Below are 15,563 nucleotides of genomic sequence, written 5' to 3'. Positions count from 1 at the left end.
ACTTCATCATACATGTGGAACATGTTTGGAATGTATCCTACACACTGAACAGTCTGCTGGGTTAAGATAATTAGCACTGAAGTGGGGGGAATTGTAAGATTAAAAACTATGTTACTTTGTTTTAATTTGCAAAAGGCAAGTGAGTATTCTCAATAGTCTTTTTCGTTTTTACTAATAAAAATGAGTGCCTAGGACTGCAAATACTGTTTCAGATGAATTATGCATTTAAATAATTTCAAGGTTGTTGTTGTTGTTCTAGGGTTTAACGCCATTTTTCAGCACAATATAGGCTATACATGGCGGCCAGTATAACTGGTGGAGGAAGAACACTGGAATACCCAGGAAAGAACCACCAACCCACAAGAAGCTACTGGCAGTCTTTCCCACATACCCACGCTAGCCGAGCCTTGGACTTGAACCCACTCAGACAGAGGTGAGATGGCAGTGATCCGTGACGGTGAACGCTTTAGACCACTTGGCCACTCGGGGCCCCCCAATAATTTCAAGGTAAAATAATCATAATTATTCATGACTGCTGAAGACTAAAATAAATTATGGTAAGTATAGTTTTGTATCAATTCTCCATCTCTTGTATCGATATGTGTATCGTTACAGTAAAAGTATCAATGCACTGATACACCGATGAATCATTGCCCCCCCTATATTTTTGTGAAGAAAACTTCCATTCCTGGATACCATGTATGTTTAAAAGGAACAGCCTTCATGGATTTTGGGGGTTGGGGTTGGGTTGGTGTTACCTTTACAATAATGACACTTTCATATCTGAAATTTCCAAATTCGGGAGTCATTTAAGATTTCACAATCTCATAGACCTTAATGCTAATACCAAACATGCAAGTCGGAAAGTCAAACAGCATCATTAGGAGCTAAGGTGTCTTCATCTTGAGTGGGTGACCATAAATCATCAAACAGTGTAATCAAGGACCAAACTCAAGATAAAAGTATGCAAACTGAGCATGTTATCTCTGCTCTGTCCAGTCCCCTGATCAGTGATATCTATGTTATATTAATATCTCATTCTTATCATAAAAAAGAGAATAGGATCCTGTAGAATTCTGAGCACCATTATGAAAGCCTTTGTCTATCAAATCAATAATATTTAATTAACATTCAAATAAACATGGATATTATAAATATTAAACTTTAAATCAATCCACTGAGCAATGTTACACATGGTTCCCACCCTTTTCTAAATATAAATTTCCAGGTCTTTAAATCAATCCACTGAGCAATGTACACATGGTTCCCACCCTTTTCTAAATATAAATGTTCAGGTCTTTAAATCAATCCACTGAGCAATGTTACATATGGTTCCCACCCTTTTCTAAATATAAATTTCCAGGTCATTTTCAGGGTTTTTTCCAGAATGAAATCAATTTTTTCAAGGTTAACATATGACCATTACTGAATGGAATTAAAGAACATTTTGGATAATTATAAACATGCATTTTCCAAATCTGAAGATGTTTCTCTTTCAAGACTCTCCATAACATAGATGTCAGAAAAGATGATCATGTACAAAAAAACACAGAATGAGTCACACGAAACAAATCTGACTATATTCCTTTAAATTGTCATTTAAAGCCATTTCAATTTACAGAATACAAATTCTAACTTTACTTTGCTGACCTGCATTATGTTGCTACGTGGGAACAACATAATGAGCATAAATTATTTAGTTTCCTTTCAACCTTTAATTCTAAAGAATTCTAGAGCAATATATGTGCATGTTATACAAAGTAAACATTTCCTATCACAGTATGAAAAAACTCCAATAAATGCAAAGTATTAGAATCTTATCTTATAATGAAAAAGTTTAACCCTGAATTTTAATGTGTGCCAATAAAATCTCAAACAAGATTTTTCAACCAACCCAGATTCCTTAAGACGATTTGGGTAAAAATTCCATCCCTTAAAGACAAAAGGATTGATTTAAATTTTGACAAAAGCCCTTCAAAATTATATATTGTTATATAACAAGGACTGAATTTTCTGTAAAATCAACTTATCGTTTCTTAATATATAATAAAAGGGACAATAATTTCCCATTTCTCTTGCATTCTATTTAAGATCTGAAACCAATGCTTCAAGCTACATGTCACTGAATAATAGTTTCACACCAAAGTTCAGCACAGAGATTCAAAATTTATCTAATCCAGGTTTCCCCAGAATATTCCAACCCCATTTTTCACATCTGGCCATTCAGCAGGAAGTGTGGTTTCAGAGCAATTACATATACAAAATTTGGAATCTGCTGCCACTGTAAGATAGCTTACCAGTAGGCCTAGCAAATTTAAACTATGTTATATTGACTTATACCTGCATGAAATCCATACTTGCCATTTGCGTTAACAGTCACATGACTTCACCAATCTCAATCAACATCGTAAGTCCAATAGTCATGTGATATCAACAGCAAACTTCTTTTTAATACTGTTGTACAAAATTTCAATTGTATTAAATGAAAGTCTGATACCCTTTGTAAAAACCAGAAAGAACATATAACTGTTAACATAGTTATTTCGAGAACAACTCCAAGAAACTTGGCGAGTCTGATTCATTAAGCAGAGTAGTCTGGTTCCCTGCTTTGTATGCTCCGTGCGTGAGAGAGCACTTGTCAACATGGTAGTAAGTTGATATAACACAACTCCAAGAAGTTGATCTTGGAATAAATATAGAGAATTTTGTGCTCTTTTGTTTTTGTGTTTTTATTACAACCAGTATACGACTTTCATTTAATATTTTTTTCTACAATATTTGAAAATGATGGTTGTGAGATTATGTGTGCTTGTGTGACTAGCAACTGAAATCGCTAGTACAAGCGCAAATTTCATCAACACATTAGTTTTATCGTCTTTCAGCAGATTAAATACATAACAATTTTAATACCCTCAATTTCTGAGGAAATAAATAATTTTCATATCAATTACATGCAGGTATAACTTGATTTAACAACATTTAATTTTGCTAGCCCATCCGCTAAGTGGCTATGCTTTAACCCTTTACCTCTTGCAAGTGTCTTTGGACGCCTCTACTCCATTCGCATGGAAGCGCCTTTTGACGCCTGCTGTAAACATCAGCCATTTTGAGCTGGTTTTCGTAGCGCCACCTTCGGGGAAAACCCCCCTATTAGATACTACATTCTTTTCTGCGAATGACAATTACGTCAGATCATGTGGTTGCTATTCATGCACTGGTTGATAACTGCTATTTAAAGTAACCGAGTCATAATCTCCATTCTTCAAAATGGTGGCTGCGGATTTCATTCAATACGTACGAAGTTTTCACGATTAGAATCACAACCACAAAAGATTCAATAAATTAGGTAAAGTCTCTGATATTGATGTGGGCAGCAATTAGTTCTGATAAATTATCAAATTCAGATGACTTAGTGATGCAGACGCAGACGAAAAACATGTAAATTTCAAGTATGGGAAATGGCAGCTACGGTAGGTCACGCGGCCTCACTGACATGACGGTGAACGAGTTCTCTCTCAATTTTAAAGCACATAAAAAATTCTTCCGTGAAAAATAATTACACAGCTATAACAATCGGACTTTACTCTTAAATTTTTCCACATATAATAGATGTGTACCAAAAACGTAAAACGGTTAAAACCGCTGTTAAATGTAACATCACTACATTGCTTAACAATTCACAGGCAGGCCTATGCCTATGCTGTCGAATAGGTGATAGGTGTTCTATTTATAGTGCACTGCACTTTGTCACTGTGCTCTGTGAGGTAAAGGGTTAACACCACCATGTTGGCCTCTTGTGATGCTAGACTGGTTTTCACACCTTCCATACAAAAAAAGATACGGATATTGAGCTGTCTGTGAAACAAAAAGTCTACTAGATGAATCTAATCCACTGAGCGTTTGGATTGTCTTAATAAATATATTTATGGCAAATACCCAAAGTTCAGTTATGACTCAATTATGTAATTGTTTTGGGCATCAAGTTGTGGAGGAAAATTCCCCGGTTTTTCCCCCGACTTTTGTCAATATTTACAATATTCAAAGACTTTTCATGGTCAGATTTTGTAAAATCATTTTCCTGACTTTTTCCTGATTTTCCGGTAATGTGGGAACCTGGTTACATTAGTATGTATGTGTGTGTGTGTGTGTGTGTGTGTGTGAATTGGATTTTTAACATAGCTTTAACAACTGTTCAGTCATATCGCTATAATGTCTGCAGTGTGGCAGTTTATAATGATGTCTAGCACTGGGGCATCATGCCACAGACATTGTCCTAACACCAACCTCTTAATGCTGAGTGCCTAGTGAGGCAGCTGTTAGTACTATTTTCATAACTCTTTGGTATGACTTGGCTTGGGTTAAAACATGTGAACTCCTTCATCTGAGGCAGATGCTCTAACTACTAGGTCACCGGAGCAGTTATTAGTGAATGTGCCAAGGTTATAACTCAAAGTCACCTGTTTGAAGAACAAGGAATAATGAGATTTCTATAAAAAAATTACCTGAATGTTTGATGATGTCCTGTCTGAGCTTGTCCATTGAATCTGGATGAGAGTTTAAGCAAAAACTATGGGATGCCTCTGAGCCTTTCAGATGAATGGGAATGTGCCATTTAAATGGATTGTAGTATGCCAGAAAGACCTCCTTTTCCCCTTGTGCATTGTGAACTTGTGTCATAAACTCAGGGCCACTAGTGACACCCCGTAGAAGCTGAAAATGTCCTTGTATGAAATTCTTCATGGCATAAAATGTTACACCATGGTCACTCAGACACTGATAATGGTACTTTCCACAGGGCAATGTGATATCGATAACATTTTGATCTCTTCTATGTTTTTCACATTCATCACAAAACACGACTATATCATTTTCCAATGGTACACTGTCCAGACCCAATAGACCCTGACAGAAAAAGTGGGTGAAATAGCTGCCGTGGCCTTCCCCTTCAAACTTTGCACTGGATGTCTCCTGTACGTCACATGATGACAGCTGCACAATGCTTGCAATTTTTCTGTCATCTGTACAGTTTCCTACAGCATTCAAAATATGGGTATCAGTAAAATTTTGAGAGTTTGCATGGCAACAATCAAGAACAACAACTATTTGGTCTACACCAAGTTTCCTGTGCAGCATCTCCTGAATCCAGGGTGTTGAAGCTTTCAGGGTCTCATCTGTACTCCCTAGATACAGTCCTTCTTCTGCGGAACAATGACCACTAAAATAAAATATAAACAGAGAATTTGGAAGCCTGTCCTTTTCTGGATCAAGATTTTCCATTTGAATTGCTTGTTTGATTGCAGCATTGAGATCTTCAAAGGCCTTTTTGATTTTTGCCTCCATTTCATCTTTAGTCCCTGGTTTTTCTGGCACCACAACCCTTACATTCTCTTTACTGGAAGATGGAAGAAAACAGGAACAGTAAATGTCAAATTTAACCTGTTGCAAAGTAACATGCAAGTGTTCTACCTTGGTCAAGTCCTCAAGAGGTCATTTACAGTAACTCTGTAACATGCAAGTGTTCTACATTGGTCAAGTCCTCAAGAGGTCATTTACAGTAACTCTGTAACATGCAAGTGTTCTGTCTTGGACAAGTCTTCAAGAGGTCATTTACAGTAACTCTGTAACATGCAAGTGTTCTACCTTGGTTAAGCCCTCAAGGTCATTTACAGTAACTCTGTCCCACTATCATGATAAAGATATGGGACTTTGTTAATTCCTGGTGACAATCACAGTTTGGAGTAGGTTAATGTCCCTTGGGATTACTCAGTGCGCGACAATGCACTAGGACAGAAAAGTACACCAAATTGTGAATTCAATTTTTTGGGGGTACCTACTGTCATGCTTGCTTCAAATCACATAATTTAAATGTGCAGAAAATGGTGATTTTTCTTGGGGAAAAAATAACTCTAATCCACATGTTTAAGTACTAGCAGAAATACAATATTTTTCAATAAACCACACAAGCTGATTAAAAATGAATTTACAGTATGTTTTGTAACATATGTCCCTCCCTCTCCAGCCCCACTGACTTCCCTCACTCAGTGTTTATACAGATGGAACAAAAGGTCAACGAGTGCATTTTCATAGAGCGTATAGTTCATGCACAAAACAAAATAGTGAACTGCACAAATTTTTCTGTCTGCATCTCAATTTCAAGGTACATGTACAACACCCCTAAAAAAGTGTTAGCCAATGACTAAGCCTTATAATTCAACATTACAAAAGCTTACCACACCACAATTTCTCACTTAATAGGCATTATCAGACAAAGCCATTGCAAAAATGGCCATACATACCTAAAATAACTCAAGATTATGTAGTTGTGCATAAACTAAAATTAATAAATTATGGTATGTCCATATACAAAATGAGATGAGTGAAATTGTCAAATATATATATATATATATATATATATATATATATATATATATGTATATATATATATATATATGTATAGAGAGAGAGAGAGGGAATACAAATCATATGGCGAATAACAATCCTTTCAAGTGCACTGGATCCAGCAAGGGATCACGCGTGTCAGGGATTAAGACAAATGCAATATACTGACAATGAACAATGCAAACCAGTATCTAGCTAGCCTGAGAACTTTCAACCCTTTAATAAGTCTTTTTTCAAAGGCAAATACAAAACATAGACAAGACAAACAAATAAAACAGAAAAATGGTTATGTTTGCAAAACTTTACATGGCTGTTTCTACAGGAATTCAACCTTTCAACTTTATTATGTTTCAGGTAGTTTATTTCAGCTTGTTGTTTATACTGGAAAATATCTGTATTGACCTAAAAACTGATGAGTCATAACGACATCTGTTATTTTATGTCAGTTTATGTAAGGGCAAATTATATCACAGGTATTTCATTGTTATAGTAGTCATAGGCTATTAAACAAATTTAGAGAATTATTTAAAAGAAAATGTGTCGGCTGCAAAAGATAATTTTATTTGTGCATGGTTGTCTTTTTCTAGTCTAGACTTCTGTCTGACAAGCAGTCTTCATAATTGCAGTGTTCTGATGGCTAGTGAAGATTTGTCACCAGTCAACACTTATTCAAGCTATCACATGTAATTTTCAATAACATGAATGTCCAATTTCTCAGAACTAATTGCATAATTCCAGGTATTCAATGCGACAGTAAAGGCTTAAAACAAATGAGGATTTTATAAATTATTTTTCAAAATGAGGCTGTATTAATCTTCACCAGCTTTGTTAGATTTATAATGTAAAGTTGTATCAAAAATTGTATGATTCCACTGACATTTCCTACTCCATTTTTAAATTAGATATTTAAATATGTATGTTGAGGTGTGCGGTCAGAGTGCACTGCCTACTGAAAAGCTGTAATTTGCTGAAACCATGCAGTGTTAGCACAAGGTAACTGCTTATAACCAGGTCTAGCAAATTAAAATGACCTTACTCAAGCCCTACTTGCATGAAATTGATATAAATATGATTAATCATTCCACCTTTAAAAAAATTGCATCATGGAGAAAGGTATTTTTGTTTAAAGGGTCATATCTGTTCTGAAAACCGCATAATACCTATACAGCTATAACGAAAAGTCGTCTCAGCCTGCTTTCACTGTAGCAGTGGGTATTACCATAAATAATCTGTCTGTGAAATTATGACACATAATGACCAGCTGTAAATGATGTCTTTGTCTTCACTTATTAACATTTTTGTTATCCTTTTTTCCAGATGACAAAGCTCTAAAGAAAAATGCTAAAAATGTTTACTTTGGCATCTTTTTTTTTCACACTAAATTTCTGTGACTCATTGCTTTTGCGAACTTCAGATGAATTTTTCAATTATCCCTGGTACTTGTATAATACAATATTTGTACTCTACTGTAATTATTAATGATTGTGACAAGTATTGTTTATCTACGTACATGTTTGATATTGTTTTCTTGGAAGGACTAGCGAAGATTCAAGAGGACTAATAAAGTTCTCTGTCTGAAAATCCTTCTTGCTACAAGAATCTATTTTTAAATTCTGGGCCTGCATAGTCTAGTGTACTAACAAATCTCACTCTTGCTTAGTATTAAATGATGAGACGTGTGTCACATGACAAAGATCATTAAAATACAACTGGCTTATGTATTTGTATTTAAATATAACCAAACAATCCATCTCAGGTTGTAAAAGTGGCAAAAAAGCCCCCAACAGAATGCCTGAAATACAGTGGGTGGAGAGAATTTTTTGGGAATATGTTTTCTTTAATCATAAGAAAGTCAGTTTTCAAGATAAATCAGGTCTGTTACAGTGTGCTCTTGGTCTGAGCACCTTCCAGTCAGCTAGGTGCACAGAAGAGGTCAATGTAAGATTAGTTTGTCAATGGCTTCTGACAAATAATACTTTTTGACTGATTTTATGTTAAACTTTACCAAACATTGTCATGAAGAGCATTTTTGTTTGGTAAATGCTTTGTCTAAAATCGAATTTTTTTCTTCTTGGCTTTTCAGTCTTCATCTAACTTTGGCAAAAATATTGTTAGATGTACTATTTTTACAAAGAAGATAATATATTCTTAATTTCTGTTTCCCTAACCCATAAAAACTTTTATATTATTATTATTATTATTATCACATGTAATTCTAACAATATTGCAAAACAAGTATTCTGCTGCACACAACATATACAATTCAACTGTAATTGCGAAAGGATAACAATGACCAAAGGGCCATATTGTACAGTATTTCCTCATTAAAATGCTGTCCATAGAAGCCATATTGTACAGTATTTCCTCATTAAAATGCTGTCCATAGAAGCCATATTGTACAGTATTTCCTCATTAAAATGCTGTCTATAGAAGCCAGAGTACAGTATTTCCTCATTAAAATGCTGTCTATAGAAGCCAGAGTACAGTATTTACTCATTAAAATGCTGTCCATAGAAGCCATATTATACAGTGTTTCCTCATTAAAATGCTGTCCATAGAAGCCATATTGTACAGTATTTCCTCATTAACATGTGGTCTATAGAAGCCACAGTATTCCTTCATTATAATTCTCCATTGCAACCACAAAGTATACTGCTTTATAGTGAGACTGTCTTACAATGAAGAACATTAATACATATAATTTTAATACCACTTAATGAAGTTGGATTCATGACCATACCCACATTATAAGGGGAACCATGTTTTGATAAAGGCCTTATAGTAAGGGAGAGCTGTATCATAGAAACAAAGTAATGTATCACTAAATGCCAAAAAAAGCAAGGTAATGCATCACTAAATGCCAAACAAGGTAATGCATTACTAAATGCCAAACAAGGTAATGCAAACAAGGTAATGCATCAATAAATGCCAAACATGGTAATGCATCAATAAATGCCAAACAAGGTAATGCATCACTAAATGCCAAACAAGGTAATGCATCACTAAATGCCAAACAAGGTAATGCATTACTAAATGCCAAACAAGGTAATGCATCAATAAATGCCAAACATGGTAATGCATCAATAAATGCCAAACAAGGTAATGCATCAATAAATGCCAAACAAGGTAATGCATCACTAAATGCCAAACAAGGTAATGCATTACTAAATGCCAAACAAGGTAATGCAAACAAGGTAATGCATCAATAAATGCCAAACAAGGTAATGCATTACTAAATGCCAAACAAGGTAATGCATCACTAAATGCCAAACAAGGTAATGCATCAATAAATGCCAAACATGGTAATGCATCAATAAATGCCAAACAAAACCAAGGTAATGCATCACTAAATGCCAAACAAGGTAATGCATCAATAAATGCCAAACAAGGTAATGCATCACTAAATGCTAAACAAGGTAATGCAAACAAGGTAATGCATCAATAAATGCCAAACATGGTAATGCATCACTAAATGCCAAACAAAAACAAGGCAATGCATCACTAAATGCCAAACAAGGTAATGCATCAATAAATGCCAAACAAGGTAATGCAAACAAGGTAATGCATCACTAAATGCCAAGCAAGGTAATGCATCAATAAATGCCAAACATGGTAATGCATCACTAAGTGCCAAACAAGGTAATGCATCACTAAATGGCAAACAAATTAATGCATCAATAAATGCCAAACAAGGTAATGCATCACTAAATGCCAAACAAGGTAATACAAACAAGGTAATGCATCACTAAATGCCAAACAAGGTAATGCATCACTAAATGCCAAACAAGGTAATGCATTAATAAATGCCAAACAAGGTAATGCATCACTAAATGCCAAACAAGGTAATGCATTAATAAATGCCAAACAAGGTAATGCATCACTAAATGCCAAACAAGATAATGCATTAATAAATGCCAAACAAGGTAATGCATCACTAAATGCCAAACATGGTAATGCATTACTAAATTCCAAACAAGGTAATGCAAACAAGGTAATGCATCACTAAATGCCAAACAAGGTAATGCATCACTAAATGCCAAACAAGGTAATGCATTAATAAATGCCAAACAAGGTAATGCATCACTAAATGCCAAACAAGGTAATGCATTAATAAATGCCAAACAAGGTAATGCATCACTAAATGCCAAACAAGGTAATGCATCACTAAATGCCAAACAAGGTAATGCATCACTAAATGCCAAACATGATAATGCATCACTAAATACCAAACATGGTAATGCATCACTAAATGCCAAACAAGGTAATGCATCACTAAATTCCAAACAAGGTAATGCAAACAAGGTAATGCATCACTAAATGCCAAACAAGGTAATGCATCACTAAATGCCAAACAAGGTAATGCATCAATAAATGCCAAACGAAAACAAGGTAATGCATCAATAATTGCCAAACAAAAACAAGGTAATGCATCATAAAAATGCCAAACAAGGTAATGCATCACCAGGGTTCATCCTGAACTATGAATGATAAATTCAAAGACTTTTCTCAAACTTTCAAAGACCACAAACAGAGATTTCCAAGACCTATTTTTGCTAACATTGTGTATACAGGTTATATGAGAAAACAACGAATGCCAAATACTACAATACTGTTTACTGATTAAAGTCAAACTATAATTAATTTCCTAAAATAGCATCATAATGATCTGGAAAATAGGTTAACATTTGTTATTTTTTCAGAAATATGTAACATACGTGTCAGATTTAATACAAAATAAATTGTTCTCTTAACAGACATCAGCACTGCTTTAAATGCATTATTATGTTTGCTTTTTTTCTGGTGCGACTTGTTCTGCAGATTTTTTATTTTGTTGGTGCTTATATCCTAGAAACGAAACAAAATTAATTATCATTGCAAGAATTTTAATGAATCTAAATAAAAACAAATAACTTCATGATGTATGAAAGTAATTTTTAATGCAGTTTTACATACTAGTAAGAAACGCTATTTAGACACAAATTACCATTTAAAAAATGGCTTCTGAAAAAGTGAAATAAAATATAGGGGTACAAACAAACGGGGATGTATAGTCAGACTATAAATACACAAATCAATTTCGGCAATGTGATTTTTTTTTAAAAATTATTTTATACCACTGGGGAAAAAGGTCGACGGTTGACAATGAGCAACGGGGACATTCCGTCAACTGGAAACACATTTTTTCATTCTTTTTTTTTATTTGCCTAATCAAATGACTTGACTTCCTACAGTTAAAGCTTCACAGCACACGTTAACGCCATTTTTTTTTTTTTTACTCGCAATTCAAGAACAACAACTCTTGCTTAACTCTACTATAGTGTACGCATGCACACTTTGAAACTGTTTATCCGTGAATTGAATTTATTACAATGGATGTTTCTATATTAAACCAAGGAACATTATTATGTAGAAAAAAAATTTCAAAAATGATTTTTGTCCCTCAAACGTGTTAAATAACCGACGGTATAAGTAAATTTAAACGGGCCCTCTTTTGCCATATCTCCCAAATCATCAAACTAAACAGTATCTTATTTTATACCCAAAAAGTAATGAGTTACCATTATTTTTCCCAAAACTACCAATAGCTTATACTTCTGCATCTTTGTTCCACTAAATGAACAGTATGTAGTTACTAATTTGCAATTACCTTTGGCATGACTTGTAAGGGCTCCTTCTTCCATTGAAGCCAAGTTGATCGTCTTTTTACACAATGTACAAAACGCCTTTCGTTTACATAATTTATCCTTTTGCAGCCATTCCTTGTATTTCTCTTGTTCAAGCCAGATATCATTGAAAGAGCAAAGACCTGGCATTTTTAAACACTGCAGATGTAAATTGACTGAACAAATTTTGAATGCTCGAGCGTAATACTTTCGCGCACTTTCTACGTAGAGTGAATTAGTGTAATGAACATTTTGATCGGCCAAAGCTGATGGACTCATCCAATCAAATTTAACGATTCGTCACAAGAAAGAAGCCAGGAAAACCAGCTACATCCGAAGCTAACGACCTTAGGCAATTTTATTTCTGACTTCCTTTGATGAAGTGTGTAGCTGTCTTGCTTTGATGAAGAGTGCATGTGTTATTGAAGTCGCCGCAGAAGCCAACTTTGGATGGCCAAACAAGGCCTCTTTTGTTATTGTGGCGGCAATGAAACTGAACGGGTCATCAAAAGAACATAACCACGATAACTAGATTACATCTGAATCTAACAACCTCGGATAATTTTATTTGTGATTCTGGAAAGAAATTGGTAATATGCTCAATTTTCCCAAACTTTCAAGGCCTTGAAAATTCTACCTCATTTTTCCCAAACTCTCAAAGACCTTCAAAGACCGTACGAACCCTGATCACTAAATGCCAAACAAGGTAATGTATCACTAAATGCCAAACAAAAACAAGGTAATGCATCACTAGATGCCAAACAAATTAATGAATCACTAAATGCCAAACAAGGTAATGCATTACTAAATGCTAAACAACAACAAGGTAATGCATCACTAGATGCCAAACAAATTAATGAATCAGTAAATTCCAAACAAGGTAATGCATTACTAAATGCCAAACAAGGTAATGCATCACTAAATGCCAAACAAAAACAAGGTAATGCATCACTAAATGCCAAACAAATTAATGAATCACTCAATGCCAAACAAGGTAATGCATTACTAAATGCCAAACAAGGTAATGCATCACTAAATGCCAAACAAAAACAAGGTAATGCATCACTAAATGCCAAACAAGGTAATGCATCACTAAATGCCAAGCAATGAAATCAAACATGTATTGCGAAACAGGCTCAGATTGGAGTATTTCCTTGTTAAAACTTCCTTGCATTGCCACACCATCTTCCTGGTGTTACCACCATATTCTTGATATTACTGGTTGTATTTGGTAAATCAAACAAATGTGAAAGGCTTGTCTGACATGTCAAATTTGACTTTTTCTGTGAAGAAGCCTGTTGCTTTAGATGCGAATTATGACCGGATGCTTTTTGCAAATTTCGGTTAAGTCATATTTGAAACGAACCAATTCAAAAGTTTTTCTACTTTAATAAATGTGGTGGATCATTTACACAAATCTAAAATGTGAGTATGTGAGAAAGCTTGCCAGTAGCTTCTCGTGGGTCGGTGGTTCTTTCTGGGTTCTTCCTCCACCATTAATACTGGTCGCCATGTATGGCCTATCGTGTGCTGAAAAATGACGTTAAACCCTAAAACAACAACAACAACAACACAAATCTAACAAGTCTCCAAGTGCAATGGTCACTGCCAAATCTGATACTTGTCCAGCGATTTTCTAAAAGGTTAAAACTTAAAATTGCAAATGCTGCCAGAAAATAACACATTACAGATGGTTCACATAAAAGATCAATTCTCATGGATACTGTAAACTGTTGTAAACTTTTATTCTGCCAGTCATGCACAGTACTGCAAAGTTTACTTCGGTTTCAAACTTTAAGCTTAGGTTAAAATTAAAAATTACCTGGCACCCAAAACAAATGGATGCTTTGCTGTAAGGACTTGAACAACCTTCTGAACATCTCTAACAAACATCTGTGCAACTTCTGTGTCTTGGCTTGGGCCCTCCCAACCTGGATATTGTTGTGTATCATCGACATTGTTTCCAGCTACAAATACAGCATAAACATGGTCACCTGTTTAAAAAAAAGAAGAAAACACCCATACTGCATGGACTCAAACAGGTGATGAAATAATGTACAACAGTATATAAACAGACAAGAACTCCAGCAACAACACACGCAGGAGAATTAGGTACAGTTCAAATTGAATTGAGAACTAGTTATAAAGGGCTGATCAATAAAATATGAAGATTTACCAGAAGTAATGAAAACAGATTTCTTTTGTTAGTGACATGCACAAGACAACTTCCAAAAATTTGATAATTTTAAAAGAAAATATTGAAAATATAGTGTGACCCTGCTACAACAAGGTAGTTTGAGTCCATAGAACCTGACTGTGTTCTAGACCAAACCATGTTATAACCAAACAAGTCAGTTAGCTGCAGAAAATGATCACATCCCATTAGAAAACATAACACATATAGTCCTCATTTTGATCTATATCCAACTGTCACTTAACAATTCACTACAGATGTCGCATGTAGCATATGGCTATAGCTTTTTACATGCTGCATGTACATGTACTTAAACTGGCCAAGACTTTTGTCAGCTGAAGACAGTATCATCTTTGCTGAGGCTACCCAGGGGATGAGGCTATTAATATGGAAATGAAAGCTTGAACAAATTTAAAAATTTAACAAACATCTATTTAGGATACCCCAATCTTCAATTAACTTGTTGGCCAAATATATATGGTTTCACAAGATCGGAAAATTAAATTACATTTCATTCTGCTGTTGGTAGTGACCATAAGCATTTTTTTTTTCCTGCAAAAATTAAAAAAAGGCCAACAGATGATGAATACAAGGGTGTTCTGTTCTGTTCTGACAGAGATAACAGAAAATAAGAATGTTCTGAAGGATTTAATTCCATGAGCAAAATTAGAGGAATTTTACTTACCATCCACATAGAGAGGTCAGTCAAAATAAATATATTAATTACTAGTGAGTGGCCAAAAGATCCATTATGAGACAGTGCCTCATCTGCTTGATCTCTGCCACCAGAAGTGTTTTAAAAAAACCCATAAATCAATGCCAAGATCTCACAGCATAGAGTACTCAGGCCAGATGTCAGATTAAGTGGACTATGATATAGCAATGCACTGTTAAAATGGTTTGTCAAAATGAACAAAGAATTTGTCTACTTAACAACAGATAATAAATTCCAGTTTGCAGCTTCCTTTCATAATGCCTCTGAAGGTCTTCACTACAAACTGAAGTTGTAGATACAAGTTTAAACAGCCAACAATGTTGTGGGGAATAAAATCACCAGATATGGTATATTTTGTCTCTGGTAAGGAAAATAATTTGCAATTTGCAACACTGGCAAAGCCCAGCATGATTCCTGAATAACATTTTACAAATTATTTTTCATACTTTTTAGAAGAATAAAACATTTTTTTTCTGTATGAGATAAATACAGGTATATGAAATTACAGGAGCCAGGCTACGATCACCTTATATTAGAATACATAATCTTTTCTCCAAAAATGATAACATTTTACACATTATTGTTTGTACTT

General features: G+C 34.7%; 1 protein-coding gene across 1 annotated transcript in view; it reads right to left on the bottom strand.

Moving 5' to 3' along the window:
• LOC149779204 (uncharacterized) overlaps window positions 1-15,563 on the bottom strand; it is a 99,960-nt gene that overhangs the window by 22,425 nt on the left and 61,972 nt on the right. Inside the window, exons 14-15 of the mRNA XM_089939778.1 lie at window positions 13,885-14,056; window positions 4,503-5,392 (exon numbers count right to left, since the gene is read on the bottom strand). Coding sequence (XP_089795904.1) covers window positions 4,503-5,392; window positions 13,885-14,056 — 1,062 coding nt within the window. The remainder of the gene's footprint in view (window positions 1-4,502; window positions 5,393-13,884; window positions 14,057-15,563) is intronic.

This window comes from Sinohyriopsis cumingii, chromosome 17, assembly GCF_028554795.1.
Source record: "Sinohyriopsis cumingii isolate HCF-2022 chromosome 17, ASM2855479v2, whole genome shotgun sequence".
In the NCBI taxonomy this organism is placed as follows: Eukaryota; Metazoa; Mollusca; class Bivalvia; order Unionida; family Unionidae; genus Sinohyriopsis; species Sinohyriopsis cumingii.
Note: the sequence above shows the minus strand (reverse complement) of the source record. Positions and strands in the feature narration are given on the sequence as shown.